Source organism: Podarcis bocagei (genome assembly GCF_964188305.1).
Source record: "Podarcis bocagei genome assembly, chromosome: 7".
NCBI lineage: Eukaryota > Metazoa > Chordata > Lepidosauria > Squamata > Lacertidae > Podarcis > Podarcis bocagei.
The window spans coordinates 81,224,407-81,245,774 of NC_138132.1; the positions used below are offsets into that span (position 1 = coordinate 81,224,407).

A 21,368-nucleotide genomic window follows, 5' to 3' on the forward strand; every position below is an offset into this window, starting at 1 on the left:
CCGAGAAGAGAGAGAGAGAGAGAGAGAGAGAGAGAGAGAGAGAGAGAGAGAGAGAATGGGACAAAACTCCAGAATACAGACAAAAATGGCACGTCAAGTCAAGAAAGGAGGTGATGGAAGGAGGAGCAACAAACATCACCTGTGATGCTCTTCAAAGCGTATCCCTGCTGCAGGTCAGTGCTGAGCGTGGCCTCCTCCAGGGCGAGTAGGCGGGCAATTTCCTAAAAAGCAGAGAGGCGCAGGTTATGAAGGTACCATGTGGGGGGGGGGTGTATCATTCCTACTATTGACACTGGATTATTAATCACTTTTAAAACCACTATTGCAAGGCGATTCACATATAAAATGATGACAAACAACAAAGACTTAAACGACAAGAAGTGGACACTCATAGTAAAAGACCCATTTATTGATTCAGCTGGAAAAGCCTGTCAGAACAAAAATGTATTCTATTATTTCTGGAAAGGGCGAATAGATTGGGGGGGGTGTTGTCTCTCGGCAGGGATGCTGTTCCACAGAACAGGGGCAGCCACACTAAAAGCCCTGCTCCGAATTACGACAGTGTGGGCTTCTGAGATCTTTGGAACTTGCAGGAGAAACTCTCCTACAGACTGCAAGGATCCGATGGGTGTATAAGAGATAAGGTGATCTCTTAAGGAACTGGTCCTGAGCTACAGAGCTACTTAAATGTTAGTGCCAACTTCTTGAACTTGGCCCAGAAGCAGATTGGCAGCCAGCACAAATCCTGAAAGCAAGGTGTTAGATACTGATGGTAAGTTTTGTCACTGGAGGGAGGGAAGGGAATTGACACAGGTCACTTGTGTAACAGAGCATAGCTTAGATCAGGAAGTTCCAAATGCCCCGTTCAAACCCCACACCTGTCATGAATTCACTGGGCAGATGCAAACTGCTTTCCCTCCCACCTCTCAGTTCTCAGACTTCTTGGCAACAAGCTCCAGCTAGAAAACCTTTCTTTACCTTTGTAATGAGGTTTCCAACGTAAGGCAGGACCCCTCTGGCCGCCAGATAGACCTTCCAGCGGGCAGGCTTGATGAGTTTCTGGTAGAGCGCCAGGTACTCTGCTGCACATTCCCCAGCCATGCTCAACTCATCCAGGTAACTAAGAGAGAAGCAGAGAAAACACTGGCGAGTTGGAAATAGGAAAAAGAGAACTGACTTCTTTGTAAATAGAGAAGCAAAACACTGATACAAAAGTGAGTGGAACTTATTTAACTGGCAGTGGGGAGATCCTTGCACCTGCAGGGCTTCTCAAGTCCTTAGAGCACGAGACTCTTAATCTCAGAATTGTGGGTTCAAGCCCCTTGGGTGAAATATGCCTGCAGTGCAGGGGGTTGGACTAGATGGCCCTCTTGGCCCCTTCCAACTCTACAATTCTATGATCCTATGGTCCCCCAAGTGGGATGCGGGAAGTGCTGTCGGTTAAACCACAGAGCCTAGGATTTGCCGATCAGAAGGTCGGCGGTTCGAATCCCCGTGACAGGGTGAGCTCCCGTTGCTCGGTCCCTGCTCCTGCCAACCTAGCAGTTTGAAAGCACATCAAAGTGCAAGTAGATAAATAGGTACCACTCTGGTGGGAAGGTAAACGGCGTTTCCGTGCGCTGCTCTGGTTCTCCAGAAGCAGCTTTGTCATGCTGGCCACATGACCCAGAAGCTGTACGCTGGCTCCCTCGGCCAATAAAGCGAGATGAGCACCGCAACCCCAGAGTCATCTGCGACTGGACCTAATGGTCAGGGGTCCCTTTACCTTTACGGTCCCCCAAGAAGAGGGAGCTTGCGCCACTGTACCTGGTGAGCAGGTCGAGGACTTGCTGCTTCCGGCTGGGGATGGTGGCCAGAGCTTCGACAATGGTGCAGGCGGCCTGCCGGGCAGCCTGGGTTGCAGGCGTGAACAAGACCTATGGTGTAAAGGAAAATTGGGGCACTCGTGAGACTCATCTCATGCAGGGTTGAGACAACTGGCTGCAATGACCCACATTTGGCCCCAGAGTCCGAAGTTACCCCACCCCAGTGTACATGGAACACCTGGAAAAACCATTTGGGTTTCCCTATTTTAAGAGTGCATACCCTACATATACGGACGCAGGTGGCGCTGTGGGTTAAACCACAGAGCCTAGGACTTGCCAATCAGAAGGTCGGCAGGTTCGAATCCCCGCCACGGGTTGAGCTCCCGTTGCTCGGTCCCTGCTCCTGCCAGCCTAGCAGTTCAAAAGCACGTCAAAGTGCAAGTAGATAAATAGGTACCACTCTGGTGGGAAGATAAACAGTGTTTCCATGCTCTGCTCTAGTTCGCCAGAAGCGGCTTAGTCATGCTGGCCACATGACCCGGAAGCTGTAAGCAGGCTCCCTTGGCCAATAAAGCGAGATGAGCGCCGCAACCCCAGAGTCGGTCACGACTGGACCTAATGGTCAGGGGTCCCTTTACCTTTACCCTACATTTCACTACCTAGGTCTGAAGGCAGCTTATGACGACCCAAGATACCCATGAGATAAAAAGCCTGCATCCATTGCAGAGGAATGTCACGCCATTCCTGAGGGACAGATGCGAAAGAGCTCTAATCAGATGGCGAAAGCTAGAGCCTCTGGGGAGGGTCTTCATACCTGCCGCAGCCAATTGTTGTGTCCCAGCTTGAGATCCAGGGGGCAGGTCCTCTTCCCCCGCCTGCTCATGAACTGCTTCCACTTCCAGGTGTACTTTTCCATCAGGTAAAGGTGGCGAAGCTCCGTTCTGCTGGGAGACTTTCCATTGGCATCAAGGCCTAAAGCGAGGGCGAGGATTCGAGCGGAGGTTAGCAGAGCTGTCCCCTAACCAGGCACCAAGAGCTACCTCTGTTACGCAGGGGCAGGGCAAGAACTTCACTTTCCCGAGGGCTGGGAATCTTTCCACGGGGATGGCCTCTCAGATTGGTAAATGCAGCGCGAGGGTGTAGGAACCGATCTCAAACTGAAGTTCCGTTGTGAAGGAAATTAGTCTGGATTAAGCAGCAACAGGTGCAGGAGGTGTGGGGAACTTTATGGCCCTTCAGTTGTTGCTGAACTGCAACTCCCATCATCCCTGGCCACAGGCCATGCTTTCTGGGGCTGATGGGAGTTGTAGTTTGGTAACATCTGGAGGGCCAAATGCTCCCAACGCCTAAGGAGCAGAACAAGTTGTTGGGACTTTCCATCCCACCTTTAGTTGCAGGCATGGGATTGTTATGTGTCACATATCTGTTTACATTCCAGCACAGTTTGCTGGCGTAAGCGGAAATTCCACTGTATTACTTTTGCTTTGACTCTCCCTCCGAGGAGACGGCAAGAAGAGACAACGTGTTTCTTTGTCTTGATTTATGTTTAGTAAATCCGTAGCTCATAGTATGTATTCACAAGCCTCAGCCTTTTCTGTTGTGCAGTTTACACTGCTAAGTATAGTGTGCCCAAGTGTGGGAGGCTTGGGTCACTAATTTATGTCGGAGCCAGAGGTCGATGGATCTTCGAAGCGGCACGACTGGAAGGAGACGATCCAGCTGGGGGCTAGCCAGCTGGCTTTCGACCCCCGGATGCCGACACAAATATGTCCATAAAAGGGTGGCAACCAAGGTGAGGGGCCTAAAAGTTGTGGGCTTTCTGCATCAGTGCGGGGGGGGGGCACCTACATGACCCTGGACCTTTTCTCCAATGCTATGATGCTTTGAGTGCAAAGGGCAGAAGAGTGTGATCTCTCTCTCTCTCTCTCTCACACACACACACACACACACACACACACACTTACTTCTGCAGGGCACAGTACTCCCTCTGGCAGGGAGGCATTTCTTCCAAACCTCGTACGAAGCTTTGGGGTCCCTCTTGAGCCAGAGTTGGGCCTGAGCATGGATTTCATTGCTGTAGGGCTTGACGGTGGTCAAGGAGTCCACAGGGGTGTCCTAAAGAAGAACAAGGAAAGGCTGTGACAGCCTGAAGCAGAACCAGTCACCTACAGGCCAGATATGCAGAGAACTTCTTGCATCTAGAGTGGGGTCATCCCCATGTAAAGTAGGACTTTGCATCAGTGTGTTGATACAGATGCTTTCATCACAAAAGCTCTGTGTTTCGCATGCAGAAGGTCCTGGGTTCCACCCCTGGCATCTCCAGGTGGGGCTAGAACAGGTCCTGCCTGAAACCCTAGCACAACCTTTCTCAACCTGTGGGTCCCCAGGTGTTGTTGAACTACAACTCCCATCACCCCTAGCTAGCAAGGCCAGAGCTCAGGGATGATGGGAGTTGTAGTCCAACAACATCCGGGTACTCACAGGTTGAGAACCGCTGCCCTAGAGAGACAATGCCAGCCATCGTAGATTTTACTAAGCTAGACAGACCAATGGCCTGACTCTGTGTAAGGCCGTTTCCTACTGCACAGGATAATTAAATTACTAATGGGTTTTAGCAACTGCTTCATACCCACATGCAGTGCAGAACCAAAGTGAAGTTTGGCCAGATTTTATATTTTGATGTTATGCCAAGTCCATTTATCTTGCCCAGTAGCAGCTGGTGCCGGGGGGGGGGGGAGCATCCCATTTCATCCTCACAACATCCCTGTGAGGTAGGCTAGGCTGTGAGAAGTGGCGACTGGGCCGAGGCCCCCCAGTGAACCTCATGTGGCCAAGTGGGGGGATTTAAACCCTAGTCTCCCAGGTTCTAGTCTGACACTCTTATCAATACACCACACTAGTTCTCTGGAAATTCTAGGGCCCAAACCTTTCCCACAAAGCATGTGCTTTTCCACCAAGCTAAAGGAAGATTTCCTTCTGAGTCCTTTTTAAAGAAGCATATACCCCACCCTATTGCAAAAAGAAACAACAACAAAAGCCCAATAATCAAGTTGGCTTACAGCATAAAATGGAGCAAATAATATAGAAAACACACACCAAAATCAGTTAATTAACAAACACAGCGATTCATAAAAGCTGTGCTCAAAACACCTTGGAGTCTTCTGGTTCCCCCATTCTGCCACCCCTACGTGCTCCCACACATCCAAAATCAGAAAATATGTACAAAAGTTTTCCCCACGAGTCTCCCCAAGCACATTCTGCCTAGGAGGATTTGCTCAAGTGGAAACAGGATTCCAGCGATGAACCAGACGGCTCAAGAATCCCAAAAAGGGCTGCAGGGGGAAGGCTACCTTGTTCTTCTTGCTGGTTGGAGCCGGGGGCTTGATCAGCTTCTGCAGGATGCGCAGGCACATGAGAGTGATGTTCTCCACCACCACGGGCGTCTTGATGTTCACGGCCATCAGGAAGAGACTGAAAGCTGGAGGGGGAGCCAAGCGGGAGGGGGAGAAGCAAAGGCATCACAGAAGGCAGCACCAAACAGCAAGGCAAGGATATAGACACATTCTCGAACGCCCACAGGCTACGGGGTAAACCATGGGTTGACAAACTAAGGCCTGGGGCCCGGATGCGGCCCATTCGCCTTCTCAATCCGGCCTGCGGACGGTCCAGGAATCAGAGCGTTTTTACATGAGTAGAATGTGTCCTTTTATTTAAAATGCATCTCTGGGTTATTTGTGGGGCACAGAAATTCGCTCATTTTTTCCCTTAAAAATATAGTCCGCCCCCCCCCGCCCAAGTCTGAGGGACAGTGGACTGGCCCCCTGCTGACCCCTGGGGTAAACTGTTAAAGCAAAAGCCTTCCCACATATCCAGTCTGCTTCTGCTTGTCATTGCCCATCAAAAGGGGGAGACAAAGCATCTTGGAGGCATTTAGAGGCCTGGAGATGAGGACGGTCAGATCCAGGGCTCAGATATGCCACTGGATCACGTTCTCTTGTATCAAACTGCTCTTCAGCTGCCCGTCATGATCTGCAGCCTTCCTCCAGGTGCCACTTGCTGTCTGAAGTGTGGCAGGTGGCCACTGGAGAAACAGAGACTTTCCTGTGGTGGCTCCTTGTCTTTGGTGAAATGCCCTCCCAAAGCCTAGAGACCTTGCTGCTGTCATTCAGGCCCAGGCAAAAACCCTGCTCTTCCCTGAGGCTTTTAGGAAGAGCGAATGTCAATAATACAGTGGTACCTTGGTTTAAGAACAGCTTAAGTTTATGAACAACTTGGATTAAGAACCATGAAAACCCGGAAGTAGGTGTTTTGGTTTGTGAAGTTCGCCTTGGAAGCAGAACATGTTTCGCTTCCTTTTGGGTGTGTTCAATTTGTAAATTGAGCCCCCCGCTGCTATGGGAAAGCACGCCTTGGTTTAAGAACACTTTGGTTTAAGAACGGACTTCCGGAACGGATTAAGTTCTTAAACCAAGGTACCACTGTATTAAGCCGGAGCAGCTTTGAACTTGTCTGTTGCTGTTTTATAGTTTGTTGTTTATAGTTTGCTACCCAAGTTTGTATGCGTTAGTCTTAATCATCGCCCTGATTTGTACTTCTAATTCTGAGTAGGCTGTCGTGGAAACAACACTAGGTTTGAAGGTACAGGATATAAACAATGAGCTGTATCCAGTATTAATCCTATTCAGAGCAGACCCCTAAATGGACATGGCTAACTTGCGTCCATGGATTTCAATGGGTTTGCTCGAAGCAGGACTGACAATGAATGCAATCCCATGCGAAGAAAACAAATGGTTCTTCTGTCCAGGTTAAGAACTCCAAGCAGCTGGATTTCTTCACACGGTGCGTAGTCAAACTGTGGAACTCCCTCCCACAAGAGGCATCGATGGCCATCAGCTTGGATGCCTTTAAAAGAGGACTGGACAAATTCATGGCTCTATTAATGGCTACTAGCCATGATGGCTAGTCGGAGGCAGGAACACTTCTGAATCCCAGTTACTGAAAACCACAGGAAGGGAGTGGTACTGTTGCTCTTGGGTCCTGATTTTGGGCTTCCCAGAAGAGGCACCCGATTGGCCACTGTGAGAAGAGGATGCCAGACTAGATAGGTCCCTGGCCTCATCCAATGGGTTCTTATGTCCTCATGACTCCACAGCAGTGGGGACTGTTTGTTAGGGTGGCCAGGAGAATGCAAGACACCTCTTTTCTTAACCAGTCAACCCTCTTTCCAAACATGGAGTTGACCACCCTTGCCATTGTTATAAGAATTTTAAGGTATCAAATATAGAATAAATATTCATAAATGCACACATATCTAAATATATGAACCATGTGTCTGAAAGAGTATGGAAGAGCAATCATGAAGCCATTTTGACTCTCCCAATGACCTCAAATATTCCTCTGGGAGGCAAATGGGGAAAGCCTTCCCATTGTCTTTCTGCTTGCAAATCCTGTCTTAAGGACGTATTTGTGTATGGATAGGGTGAGCCTGTGACCTGGAGTCAGGAACTAAAGTATTAACCATCACAAAAGAATGGCCAGACTGCCCAGGTAAAGCAATCAGTGACCATTATTGGGTATCCTGGCAGACAGGAGTTCTGCTGGAGACCGCCTCCTTCTGTGATGTACGCATGATGTTTTGGGGGTGGTCTTGGGCTACAGAGTAGGCAATTTCAAAAATCTATATAAGGGCTTGTGCACCATTGTTCAGGGTTCTCTTCCCTCCTGCGTGTGATGAGTGGGGACCCTGTTGCAACAGTTCCTTGAGTAAAGATCAGGCTTACTAGCTGCTTTGCTTCTCAATATATTCTGGTTGGCCTCTGTTGTTTTCTCCTAATGAAAGGGAACCCACTTAAGGGAATACCCCATAAAACACCATTTATTGCGCATACTCCACATCTTGCTTGCCAAATGCAGAGACTCACCACAGCGCAGCCTCAGCTCCCAGCAGCTGTCTTCCTTGGAGATGGAGTCTGTCAGCAGCAGCATCTCATACTGAAGGCTGCTGGCCTGGAGATGGGGAAGAAGGAGTAAGGCAGGGCTGAGAGGCGGGCCAGACCAGAATATCGCTGCCCCGTCCCACTTTGGTTCTCTCCTCCCCCACAAAAGAAATTCGGCAGAACTTGAAAACAAGGATTGGAGCAAAGAGGAACCACAGAACTGTGGAGCTGGAAGGGACGCAAAAGATCGTCCAGTCCAATCCCCTGCAATGCAGGAATCACAGCTAAGAGGTCTCAAGTTGCAACCGAGGACTGCAGGAACATTTCTTAATGTGAGCACAAACGAGGTATACAAGAGCGCTAAGCTACTATTGGGTAGCAGGATGCAGCTGGCTTTCAATCCCTGCTTGGCCCTGGAGCTCTTGTCAGCCTTGCCTACCCCGCAAGGTTGTTCTGAGGATAGTAAGAGGGCTGGGCAGTGTACATGTGCAACCCTAAGCTACTAGGGTTGTTACACCCATTGAAATACATGGGTCCAAGTTAGTCCTGTCCTTGAATTTCCAAGGGCGAACTCTGGAGAGGACTGACACTGGACACAACCCTTCTTATAATAAATAATAATAATAATGTTTTATTTATACCCCGCCTTTCCCAGTTCAAAAACCAGGCTCAGGGCGGCTAACGACAAATTTAAAACACTTAAAAATACTTAATTATAAAAGCAGATTAAATACAGTGGTGCCTCGCAAGACGAAATTAATTCGTTCCGCAAGTTTTTTCTTCTTGCGAGTTTTTCGTCTTGCGAAGCACGGTTTCCCATAGGAATGCATTGAAAATCAATTAATGCGTTCCTAGGGAAACCGCCTTCAGACCAGGTCTGGGGACAGTCTGTCCCCCGACCTCTTCTGAAGGCTGGCAGTGGGAAGAAAAGCCCTTCTTCCCACCTCCCGCCCCGCAAGCTCCGGGGACAGGAGGGCTTTGCTGCCGACCGCCAGCATTTTAAAAGCCCCTGCTGTCCCGGGGCGATTTTAAAATGCTGGCGGGCGGGAGCGAAGCCTCCGCTGTCCTGGGGAGATTTTAAAATGCTGGCGGGCGGGAGTGAAGCGTTCGCTGCCGACCCCCAGCATTTTAAAATCTCCCCGGGACAGCAGAGAAGCTCCGCCCCGCTCCCGGTGGCCGTGCAGAGCTGCCTGCGGTCCTGGGACCAGCGCAGCTCTGCGCCGCCATCCCGAGCGGGGCGCTAAGTCCCGCCCCGCTCGGGATGGCGGCACAGAGCTGCCTGCCGTCCCGGGACTGCAGGCAGGTCTACACCGCCATCCCGAGCGGGGCGCTAAGTCCCGCCCCGCTCGGGATGGCGGCACAGAGCTGCCTGCCGTCCCGGGACTGCAGGCAGGTCTACACCGCCATCCCGAGCGGGGCGCTTCGCTCCCGCCCGCCAGCATTTTAAAATCTCCCCGGGACAGCAGAGGTCCAGGACCTCTTCTGAAGGCCGGCTGTGGGCGAAAGTCTTTGCTCCCGACCGCCAGCAATTTAAAACAGGTCCCCGGAGATTTCCCTATGGGCTTTCGTCTTGCGAAGCGCTTCGTCTTGCGAAGCGTCTTGCGGGTTTTCCCTCTTGCGAGGCATTCGTCTTGCGGGGTACCACTGTACAGTATAAAAACATGAATAACATTAAAATTCAAAATTCAAAAATCAATTAGATAATCCCCAGGGCTAGCTGGCTGAATTGGTCCTACTTGGGCCAGCGAGGAGGCCAGGGGAGAATTAGCTGTGGGGTCTCAGAGCGGGCGATCTTCATAAAAGGGGAGGGCGAGGGAAAAGAAGGGAAATAAAAGATCAGGCTGAATTCAAATTAAAGGCAAGGTGGAATAGCTCTGTCTTACAGGCCCAATGGAAGGAGGTTAAATCCTGAAGGGCCCTAGTCTCATGGGACAGAGCATTCCACCAGGTCGGAGCCATCACTGAAAAGGCCCTGGCCCTGGTGGAGGATAGCCTGACTTTCTTAGGGCCCGGGACCTCTAAACTATGGTTATTCATGGACCTTAAGGTCCTCTGCGGGGCATACCAAGAGAGGCGGTCCCGTAGATAGCAAGGAGCGGCAAAGTAAGAAAAGAAATGTTGCAATCAAGTTCACTAGAGGTTTTTAAACAGAGGTTGGATGGCCATCTGACAGGGATTCTTCAGCTGCGATTCCTGCATTGCAGAGCAGGGGGTTGGATTCGGTGATCCCTGAAAGTCCCTTCCAACTCTACAATTCCATGATAACCAATTTGGATGCAGCCAGGGAGGGACGGAAGGCAGGTCAAATACCCAAAGCCCCAACCCCCTCCTCACCAGGTCAGGGTTTGCCCAGTGACCCTTCAGAGCCGCAGACACCTTGCTGATGATGAGGTCGTTCATCTGCTGGGTGGCTTCCGGATTGTCCCTTGTTTTCAAGACGGGCACAGAATAAAAAGAAAAGACAGAGTTAAAAAGCTCCACACTGAGCCAACTCCCTCAACATGTCGTCAAGACCTTCCTGTACTGTCTGGGTCATGCAATAATAATAATAATAATAATAATAATAATAATAATAATAATAATAATAACAACAACAACAACAACAACAACAATAAATTTTATTTATATCCCGCCCTCCCCAGCCGAAGCCAGGCTCAGGGCGGCCAACAACAATAAAATAAGTTGTAGCAGGTCTGCTTAGCCTGCACTTCCAAGGCGGAAATCGAGTCTCAAATTCCTTGTTCAGGTCAGGCATCTGGGAATGCTTTGGTGCTCAGACAGGCTGCAGAGGGACCTTGCAAAGGGCCAAGGGTCAATAGGAGTTGTTGGTTTTCTTGTTTCCAGAGGAAAGGACACACCTAAGTAGCTAAGTGTATGCTAAAAACCCCACTTATTTTTACAGGCGTCTGTGTCAACGTTACATGTGTGTCTGTGTGCTTGTGTATATCCTGTGAAATCCAATGCTAGTTCACTAAAGGAAGTGCGTGGGGTCCCATCCGTAAGAAAAATTACTAAGGAATTACCAACATTATGAAGAAAGGCATATATATTTTAGTTCTACTAACAACAGAACTGCCAAAATTAAGGAACATTACTAACTGGTCCATTCATTTCAGTGGGCCTACTCTTGATCAGGACTTAGTTGGAGACAACCCATGAATCCTGCCTGATAAATTGGGGCACCTCTTTAACTATCTGACTTTTAGAAGACATCTGAAGGCAGCCCTTTTTAGGGAAGTTTTTAATGTTTTATGTTTTATCGTGTTTTTAATGTTCTGTTGGGAGCCGCCCAGAGTGGCTGGAGAAACCGAGCCAGATGAGTGGGGTATAAACAATAAATAATAAATATTATTTGATCAAAAAGTATTTTTTTTAAAAAAAAGTTCACATAGGTTGAAGCAGGAGACCCAGTTGCATTAAAAAAAAAAAATCAATACACTTTAAAAGCCCAAAGCTTTTTTTTTCTCCTTCAGGACATTCAGAAAGGCCACCAACGCTCCTCCGCACCTGGTGAGGAGGCACATGAGCTGCCGTACTTCTTCCCGCATGGTGGCCGCACCACGGCGCAGGTTGTAGTCAAAGAGCTCGCGGATGAGCCCCTGGGAGACGAGGATGTGGCGGATGGCGGCGTTGGTGGCCAGGGCGCGGAGCAGCGTGATGCAGTGTTCGGTGACGGCCGAGGCGCAGCCATAGCACTTGGTGGAGGAGGTGTGGCCGCAGCCCAATACAGAGAGCGCCCGGTACTGGCTGGCGGTGAAAGTGGGCTGCACGGCAGAGCAGGAGGACTTGCTGGCCGCTTCTCTCTGCTGGAGGTCATACTCCAGGAGCTCCTTCCTGGAGGCAAAGACTTTCTGTGGGTGGACAAAGGAGGGGAGGGTAAGAGGGGGGACAGGGGGGCCCAACCCTGCTGCCTTTGTTGCTGATCAGGACCTGCAGGCAGGGCTAGGTAGGCACCTATCTTTTCCTTTCCCCCTTTTATTTCATAAAATTTCCACACCTCTAAATGGTTTACAAAAAAGAATAAAACAATGAAATCATCAGTAAAAAGGACTTAAAGGTAAAGGTAAAGGGACCCCTGACTGTTAGGTCCAGTCATGACTGACTCTGGGGTTGTGGCGCTCATCTCGCTTTATTGGCCAAGGGAGCCGGCGCACAGCTTCTGGGTCATGTGGCCAGCATGACTAAGCCGCTTCTGGCGAACCAGAGCAACGCACAGAAACGCCGTTTACCTTCCCGCCAGAGCGGTACCTATTTATCTACTTGCACTTTGACGTGCTTTCGAACTGCTAGGTTGGCAGGAGCTGGGACCAAGCAACGGGAGCTCACCCCATTGTGGGAATTCGAACCGCCAACCTTCCGATCGGCAAGTCCTAGGCTCTGTGGTTTTTTACGTCCTGTTAAAAAGGGCTTACAAAGAGATAATTAGAATCAACGATTAAGCTAAAAACCAGAGGAAAGCACATGCTTTAGGCATCTGGATAGATGGATATATATTTTTAGCAGGCACTGAAAGGAGTACCACGAAGGCACCTGCCTGATATCAATAAGCAGGGAATTCCCAAGTGCGGGTGCTGCCACATGGAAATATTGGTTTCTTACCATTGCAAACAGGTATGGTGTGGCGCCTGTTAACAGTGCCAGTTCCGCAGATCAAAGTGGCTGAGTGGGAGAATACGGGCAAGCTTGAAGTTCAGACCTTTTTCCTAGCTAAGTCTGCCCCAAAATTATGCTTACAGAAGACTATACTGCCGCCACAACTGGCCCCCTAGTGGCCACATTGAGCCACATCAGCTACTTCATAGAAAGAACACTGGATGCCAAGCTAGGTAAGAAATGCAAGGTTTTGTTTTTGTTTTTAAAAAGCAACTCCAAAAAGGCCACCTTTTATAGAGGGGGGAAAACCTTCAGGAAGGGTCAACTACAGTGGTACCTCGCAAGACGAATGCCTCGCAAGACGGAAAACCCACAAGACGAAAGGGTTTTCTGTTTTGGAGGCGCTTCGCAAGACGAATTTCCCTATGGGCTTGCTTCGCAAGACGAAAGCCCATAGGGAAATCTTCGGGGACCTCTTTTAAATGCTGGTGGTGGGGAGCAAAGCCTTTCCCCCCCCTCCGGCCTTCAGAAGAGGTCCAGGAAGGCCGGCGGGGGCCGAAAGGCTTTGCTCCCCACCGCCAGCATTTTAAAAGCAGTCCGGGATAGCAGGGAAGCGCTTCCCGCTATCGCGGACGGCTTTTGAAGGCAGGCGGGGGGGAGCAAAGACTTTCCTCCCCCGCCCGCCTTCAGAAGAGGTCCAGGACCTCTTCTGATGGCGGGCTGGAGGCGAAAGTCTTTGCTCCCCCCTGCCTGCCTTCCCGGGAGAGCGGAGAAAGGCAGCACGTTTCTCCGCTGTCCCGGACGGCTTTTGAAGGCAGGCGGGGGGGGCAAAGACTTTCGCCCCCCGCCCGCCTTCAGAAGAGGTCCAGGACCTCTTCTGAAGGCGGTCGGGGGGCGAAAGTCTTTGCTCCCCCCTGCCTGCCTTCCCGGGAGAGCGGAGAAAGGCAGCGCGTTTCTCCGCTGTCCCGGACGGCTTTTGAAGGCAGGCAGGGGGGGAGGCAAAGACTTTCGCCCCCCCGCCCGCCTTCAGAAGAGGTCCTGGACCTCTTCTGAAGGCGGGCGGGGGGCAAAAGTCTTTGTCCCCCCTGCCTGCCTTCCCAGGGGCTTTTACATCGTCCCGGACAGCGGAGAAGTCCTCCGCTGTCCCGGGCGATTTTAAAATGCCGCCCGCCAGCATTTTAAGATCGCCCCGGACAGCGGAGAAGTCCTCCGCTGTCCCGGGGTTTTTTAAAATGCTGGGGGTGGGAAGAAAAGCCCTTGTTTCCCCCCCCCCCCAGCCTTCAGAAGAGGTCGGGGGACAGACTGTCCCCGGATCTGGTCTGAAGGCGGTTTCCCTAGGAACGCATTAATTGATTTTCAATGCATTCCTATGGGAAACTGTGCATCGCAAGACGAAAAACTCGCAAGAAGAAAAAACTTGCGGAACGAATTAATTTCGTCTTGCGAGGCACCAGTGTATGAGCAGAAAAGGGGCAGATTGGGAAGCAGCATTCCCTTCCATGCTCAAAAAACCTTCCCTTTGGAAAGTCCACTTCTACAGGAAAAAAATAGTGTTAAAAGCACTAATATGTCTAACCTCTAGTTCATTTTTTACATGTATTTATATACTGCTTAATAGTCTAAATGGTTCGCATAAAAGCATACAAAAATTACCAATAAAAGCAAGTTAGCCAAAAGAAATTCTGAAACAAAACTAAACAGTTAGAAAATGCACATTATAAAATAAAACGGCACTCTAAAATACATGTCCAGTATACATGTCTGGGTAGGATGGCTTATATAAACAGATGACAAAAGCAGTACAGCAAAGGCACTTTGTGTGGTTATCAATGGGCAGGGAGTTCCAACAGTGCAGGCGCTGTCATACCGAAGAACTGATTCTTTGCAAGTGTAGAATGAATACTGTACAAAAGTGGTGAAAGTGCCAGTTCTGCAGATTGTAGTGTGGCTCAGTGAGCACAGGTGGGGCGTGAGCAATCCTTCAAGGAAGAGAGTCCCAAACTTGGCACTAAGACGGTCTCTGCCATCTTGGGCTGTGCCAAACTGGAAGACAGACCAGGTAACGGCACCTCACAGGAGAGGAGAGCCTATCTTGGGGGTGTGGAGCCTCTGTTTTCAATGGTGGTTTCCCAGGCACAGACTGACCTGACTCATATGCTGGCACTGCCAGCAGCACGGAGGTTGTTTACCTGGATGATCTTGGAGAGCTCGTCGAAAGAGTTTTTGCAGTCTCCGCAATACTCCTGGGCCAGCTGCAGGATGTACCTGTTGACGCTGGCCGAGGTGGAGCCAATTCCTCCGCTCCCACCGGCGTCATCCTGGAAATGCCACAAGAGGGAGGGATTTCAAAACCGGTCGCGACGGAGGAAGGAAACGGAGAAGGAATGGTAGGAGAAAGCAGCACCCCCACGACTGAACTGGCCAGGCAATGCTCCACAATCACAACCTTTCCATTTAGAGATTTCCCCACAGGGGCAGGGTCTCAGTTTTTAGAGCAATGGTAAATAAAAGCACTGGAAGGAGAGAGAGAGAGAAGATGAGTACCTGTGGCTTTTCGGGCGCTGCCTCGTTCACTTTGCAGAGGAGGTTTTCCAGCTGTGGCCTGTGACCCATGAGCTGGTGGTACACTCGGTCCGCCTTGTCCAGGAGGCTGTTGATGTTGGTTACGGCCTTCAAATCAAGACATGGGATTTATGTTATAATTTCTGACCAGGGTAGCTCAGAGGGCATGCATGCGTGTGAGTGTTTGTGCGCCTGACCTTTTTCCTGTCCTCCTCATTCTCGATTGGATCCACCGCGCAGCAGGGCTTTGCATACAGCATGAAGTCAAAGCGAGCGTACTTGCAGAACCCGCAGGCGTTGCAGAGGAAGGGGTCCTTCTCGTCATAATTGATGGACCTGGGAAGGAAGGGTGGAAAAGGCGAGTTGGCAGGGCTTTTGACGTGGCAGGAACTCAACCGCTGGTCCACGACAGGCTCACCTCCTCACCAGGTGAGGAGGGGCCCGCAAGGGAGGATATTCAGGCAGGAGGGACGCTGGTGCAGTTTTCGGGTGGGGAGAGAAAACTGTAGCTCAGTATCTAAGGGAAAGTGGGTTTTGCACTGGCAGAATCTGAGACCAGGGAGAAGAGTCGGTGGAAGAAGATTGGAAGAAATTTAAAGACTATTTACAGAAATATTGCAAAATTAATGAATGTTAGAATGATGTTGGAATGAAGCTAGGTGGTTTAAGCAGTAATGCTATAAAGGTGTATGTAAAAAAGGATTGATAACAGATGAAAATTTAAAGTTGTAGTATATTAAGTTAAAGGATCATGAGAAAACAAAGAGGGAAAGAAATTGCTGACTTAAATAACTGAACTGGAATACAAAAAAGGGAGGTATGAGGAGGTCAGGGAAACAAGGATATGAATGTAAGCTTTAGAAAGATTGATTCATTTTCCTTTTCTTCTTTTTAAGTGTCTTTTATTCCTTTTTTTCTGTATTTTGTATTTTCCTTGTATTTTTATTTTTTATTTTTGTGTAATTCTTTTTTCTCTCTGAAATTTTAATAAATATGATTTTTAAAAAAAGAAAGAAAGTGGGTTTTGCATACAGAAGAAGACTGCTTCTGAGCCCTGCACCGCATCCGCATCCCTGAGGAATTTTACACACCTGCACTTGTGGCACTGGTAGACGTTCTCCCCGCAGTTCCCACACACCCCGGGGTTGGCGGGGACAGAAGCACTGCACCGGGGGCACTGGAGGGTCTCTGTAGATGCCTGGTAGTTCTCATAGAAATCTGCAAACTCAATCATCAGGTTGGAAGCCACGATGGGCAGTGGTAGGTCGATCTTCACCTCCGTCTGGCCCGGGGTGAGCTGCACCTTCTTAGCCTTATGCCAGCGGGCTGGCCTATAAAAGTGGGAGGAGGGGGGGAATAAAGCAAGTGAACGAACAAGGGGGGGCAAGAGGGGGGGAGAAGGAAGAGGAAAATCATTTAAAGCAGTGATTCCCAAACTTTTCATTTGTTCACTGCCCTCCCGGTTTCCATAAACTCGCCCCCAGTTCCCCCTGCACTTCCCTATAAAAAAGTGTTAGTCATAAGAGCAGTTCACGTGACACAAAGAGGAAGGTAAGAGCACAATTACAGTGGTACCTCGGGTTACATATGCTTCAGGTTACAGACTCTGCTAACCCAGAAATAGTACCTCGGGTTAAGAACTTTGCTTCAGGATGAGAACAGAAATCGTGCTCTGCCGGCGCGGCAACAGCAGGAGGCCCCATTGGCTAAAGTGGTGCTTTAGAATTAAGTACTTAACCTGAGGTACCACTGGACTTAATTTGTTCCGGAGGTTCGTTCTTAACCTGAAACTGTTCTTAACGTGAAGCACCACTTTAGCTAATGGGGCCTGCCGCTACCCCGCCAGAGCACGATTTCTGTTCTCATCCTGAAGCAAAGTTCTTAACTCGAGGTACTGTTTCTGGGTTAGCGGAGTCTGTAACCTGAAGCATCTATAACCTGAAGCGTATGTAACCCGAGGTACCACTGTAGTTGTACATTTATTCAAAATCCAATCAAAACTATTTAGCTTTGTTAATTCAACAAAATGGATTAACTTGATCCACGGATACCAGCTTTTCAAAGCCCGGTGGTCCTCTGCACATTCAACGCCCCCCCACCCCACCCCAGGTGATGTCACTACCTGCCCCCCCGGGAGTGCTACCACCCACTTTGAGAGCATCCTCCATCCCACGCCAAGCTAAGCGCGGCGGCCTCCGTTGAAAATCTCCTTTAAAAGAGGGACTGGGCTCTTTGGATTCGCTTCTTCTCTGCCTGTGTCAACATGATAGGGAGTCAGAGCCAGAGACTAAGCCATTATCCCCATCCACAGCAAGGCTGTTTAGGATTAAAGAGATGTTCATGCCTTATGGGACGGAACAAAATGTAACACTTAGTTCTATTTATACATAAATATATATACACCACCACCCTGGAATTTGAACATAGTCCTTTTTCTTATTGGCAAGGGTGCTTTTTTCGCAAGGGATGGGGAGTGGGGGCAAGGAACAAGGAGTATTCCTTAGATGCCCGCTAATCCACATGGAAAGTCAAAAAGAATCTGCATCCTCTTCTCTTTGTGACATATGAAATACATGAAACTTAATTGCTGCCCGAATATGGGCAATCACAACTCAGTTTTCTAACCCAGCTGGTCAACAAAATACAGTGGTACCTCGGGTTACAGATGCTTCAGGTTACATACGCTTCAGGTTACAGACTCTGCTAACCCAGAAATATTACCTCGGGTTAAGAACTTTGCTTCAGGATGAGAACAGAAATCATGCGGTGGTGACACGGCAGCAGTGGGAGGCCCCATTAGCTAAAGTGGTGTCTCAGGTTAAGAGCAGTTTCAGGATAAGAACGGACCTCCAGAACTAATTAAGTTCTTAACCCAAGGTACCACTGTAACCTGTTGATTAACGGTCAGCGCCTTTGGGGGCTCACTTGTTTCCTCCTTGCTCCTCCCTCCCCCTTTTGTGTCATGTTTCTTAGACTGCATGCCTGAGGGCAGAGGGGCGTCTTTTATCTTTTCTTTTAAAATCATTCTGCAAGCCATTCTGGGAACTGGGAAGGGGGGGGGGGAATCCAGAAGGGCCCAAGTCCTTTAAATAAAAAAAATGAAATTACTTGTTTTTGAGCTCCACGATGGCCTGCACTGTCCGGTTGTTGTAATAGAGGTTGATAGTCCGGACCATCTTGGTGCGTTTCAGGTCCCCGATCTTCACGGTCACTTTGCTGATGGTGTGGCTGCCAATGAGCTTCACCACCTGCTGGGTGGTGGTATAACGAGTGTCCACTTTGATGGAAGAAAGCTTGATGTACTGCAGAATAGGAGGAGGAGAGAAGCAGAGAAGCATCACTTACCTATAAACAAATTGGAGAAAGCACCCTACACTCCAGCCAGTTACACATTAACAGGAATGGATTATCTTATTTATTTCACTTATTCATCTCCAAAAGTATCTGTATACTGCTCCGTCACATAAAAACACATCAAAGCGGTTTACAGCAATAAAAACACAAAGACAAAACACAACAGAAATAAAAGAATAAAAGCGACATCAGGAAGCTATGGAACAAACTCCCTCAGTTAAATACCTGGGCGAACGCTTTAGTGAAACCTTGTCTTGGAGGCAGCGAAAAGTCAAAGCACAGAAAACCACAGGGGCATTGATGAAGTTCTGTTACAGTAAGGGAGGACAGCTGATTGAACCTTCCCTAAAGGTTTTTGGCAGCAATGTGATTAGTCAAAAGCTCTACTATGGCATTGAAATCTGGGACTCTGATTTGAACTATAATGAAGTGTTGGAAACGGTACAGAATACAGTCAAATCTCGTTCTGCGTCCACCTCCGCTTGTATCCACTTGGGCAAACGTCCGTTGCAAACCCAGTAGTACCGGAACGGGTTTCATCTGGGTTCGCCGCTCACGCATGTGCAGAAGCGTTAAATCGCGCTTCACACATGTGCAGATGCGGCGTTTTGACGTGCGTCATTTTCGGCTTGCGGATAGGCCTCCGGAACAGATCCCGTCCGCAAAATGAGGTTTGATTGTACTTCTTTTCAGAAGCTATACAGGTTGAAAAACAGACATCAACTAAACCCTTGTGGATTCCCTGCATAGGACAAATGGAATAGAAGAGTTTTCAGCAGGCGTTTAAGAGTTGAGACAGAAGGCGCCTCCTGAATCTCTATTGGCAGAGCGTTGGACAGGACTCAGTCAAGGGATTGGTTTCTTGTTGCTGTCAAATGAGCCTCACCAACTTAGGAAACAGCCTGGGACACTCCTGTAGATCAGGATCAGGTGAACCCTGAGGTAGCCTGGACCTAAGTTGTTCAGGCTTTGTAAATTAAACATGAACCCTGGTGCAGATAAAAAAATATAAGAAGGAACATGCTCATCCCTTTTATTTCCATTTGTTTATTATGTGCTTTGTGCTATCCGTCAGTTTTGACTCTGTTATGCTGCACTCAAGTTTTGAAAAGCAGTTACTTCCATTTATCTTTCTGTATGTGATAAATAAAGAACATAAAGGGAAGTGCATAGGAGACTGAGCAAAGCTGGGCAGAATCGACGCACCAATACCCTCAAGGCAGGACTGATGGTGAGGAGCAGCTACTTACACAGAATGGAACTTCTGGGTTGTTGCAAACAAGGCAGGGGTCGCTCTCCAAATAGTAGCCGTCAAATTCCACCAGACCAGACAGCGTGCTGGAAGGGGAGGGATAAGGACATCTAAGAAATTTGCCCAGGCAAAAGAGGAGCCCTACTGGACTGGGAAATGACCTGTCAAGCCAAACAGCCCTGTTTGGTGCAGTGGCCAATCAGATGCCTTCAGGAAGCCCTCGAGTAGTACGTGAAAGCAACAGTCCCACCCCCACTTCCCCCATGTTCCAAGCATCTGGTATACAAAGGTACACTGCTCTTGATTCTGGCAGATCCACTGAGCTGGCTGACAGTCACTGGTAAGTCTTATCCCTTGATAGCCCTTTTTGAAAACCCCGAGCTGCACAAAGGACTCTTGTGCGAGGTGGGCCTTAAGCAGTGTGATGCGACAGGAAAACAAGCAGGTGGGTGGAGAACAAGACTGTTCTTCTGCAGGAAATGAAAATGGCTCAGTGACCAAGAAATGGCACCTCCCCCCCCCCCCCCCAGTTCCAGCTACCCTCCACTCCTGAGATGGGTTGCACCACAGCCCTGTACACATTAAGAAATATATGTATTTATTTTACACCAGAGACACTCACTTATAAATATTTGAGTTGGGGTGGTTGGTCAGGATGTGGTTTTGCATCCGTAGGATCTCAACAGCTTTTTGGGAATATTCCTTTAACTGAAAGAAAGGTTTAACAAACAGCTCACAAAGGGGATTCAGGAGTGAATACGAAGACCAAAACCAGAGTTGGTTATAGAGAGCTCCCAATTATCCACTCTCACTCTTTGCCATTTTAATATTTATTCTCCCGAGAGTGATGACGATCCTTTGTACGTACCACATATGCCTTTAAACATATAGGGGCCTGCATTCCAACCACACAAAAGTCAAAAGATTTACACACCCCTCTCCCCCCATCCTTGTAAGCAAGGAGCACCATCATTACAGTCCAAAGACACATTCCAGCCAGGCAATAGCACCCAGGGAGAGCAGGCGTCATCCAGAATGTGGTCTAGGCAGAGTCGCGAGGGCCAAATACGAGGGTCCTGGAAGGCTGTATTTAGCCCCCAGGCCCGAGGAGCCCCCTGCCCTACGGAGAGACAGGTTTCTGTTCTAAAGCCTGCCTGGTCAAGATGGAGGCTAGAACTGGGCTTTCCTTTCTTCAGAAGAAGAGAAGAAGAGTTTGGATTTGATATCCCACTTTATCACTACTCTAAGGAGTCTCAAAGCGGCTAACATTCTCCTTTTCCTTCCTTCCTCCCCCCCCCCAACAAACACTCTGTGAGGTGAGTGGGGCTGAGAGACTTCAGAGAAATATGACTAGCCCAAGGTCACCCAGCAGCTGCATGCGGAGGAGCGGAGACGCAAACCCGGTTCACCAGATTACGAGTCCACCGCTCTTAACCACGACACCACGCTAGCTCCAGTCCTTCCTTTGCACACTGAGAAGCAACCCCCCCCCCCACACACACAACAGATGCAGCGGCTGTTCTTTCACATCCTTGAGGAATAAAGGAGGAGGATGGTGAGAGAAAGCCCTTTTGGCCATCCCAATGAGACACCCCTACCTTCTTCTCTGTCTGCTGCGTCTTCAGGGAGAAGTAGCCCAGGAGGTCCACAAACTGGGCAGCCTTCCGTCCGTAAGCCGGCAGCTCCGGCCATATGGACCACATGAGATCTAGCAGCAGCTCCTGCTGGGACTTGTTTGAGTTTCTGAAGGGAAAGGGGGGCAAGGAGGAGGGGGTTAACCAAGGGGCCGCTCCCCACTGCGCACACGGCTGAAGATCTTATCCCCCACCCTCTGGACACATTTCTTCTCTGGGCTGTTTATGCAGA

At 49.3% G+C, this 21,368-nt stretch overlaps 1 protein-coding gene across 1 annotated transcript in view; it reads right to left on the bottom strand.

The window, feature by feature from the left end:
- UBR4 (ubiquitin protein ligase E3 component n-recognin 4) overlaps positions 1 to 21,368 on the bottom strand; it is a 141,787-nt gene that overhangs the window by 27,375 nt on the left and 93,044 nt on the right. Inside the window, exons 70-86 of the mRNA XM_081203319.1 lie at positions 21,101 to 21,245; positions 20,125 to 20,210; positions 19,501 to 19,588; positions 18,005 to 18,198; positions 15,988 to 16,227; positions 15,094 to 15,232; positions 14,879 to 15,004; positions 14,524 to 14,652; positions 11,249 to 11,592; positions 10,076 to 10,166; positions 7,727 to 7,811; positions 5,156 to 5,283; positions 3,788 to 3,920; positions 2,620 to 2,777; positions 1,807 to 1,916; positions 979 to 1,120; positions 140 to 221 (exon numbers count right to left, since the gene is read on the bottom strand). Coding sequence (XP_081059445.1) covers positions 140 to 221; positions 979 to 1,120; positions 1,807 to 1,916; positions 2,620 to 2,777; positions 3,788 to 3,920; positions 5,156 to 5,283; positions 7,727 to 7,811; positions 10,076 to 10,166; positions 11,249 to 11,592; positions 14,524 to 14,652; positions 14,879 to 15,004; positions 15,094 to 15,232; positions 15,988 to 16,227; positions 18,005 to 18,198; positions 19,501 to 19,588; positions 20,125 to 20,210; positions 21,101 to 21,245 — 2,420 coding nt within the window. The remainder of the gene's footprint in view (positions 1 to 139; positions 222 to 978; positions 1,121 to 1,806; positions 1,917 to 2,619; positions 2,778 to 3,787; positions 3,921 to 5,155; positions 5,284 to 7,726; positions 7,812 to 10,075; positions 10,167 to 11,248; positions 11,593 to 14,523; positions 14,653 to 14,878; positions 15,005 to 15,093; positions 15,233 to 15,987; positions 16,228 to 18,004; positions 18,199 to 19,500; positions 19,589 to 20,124; positions 20,211 to 21,100; positions 21,246 to 21,368) is intronic.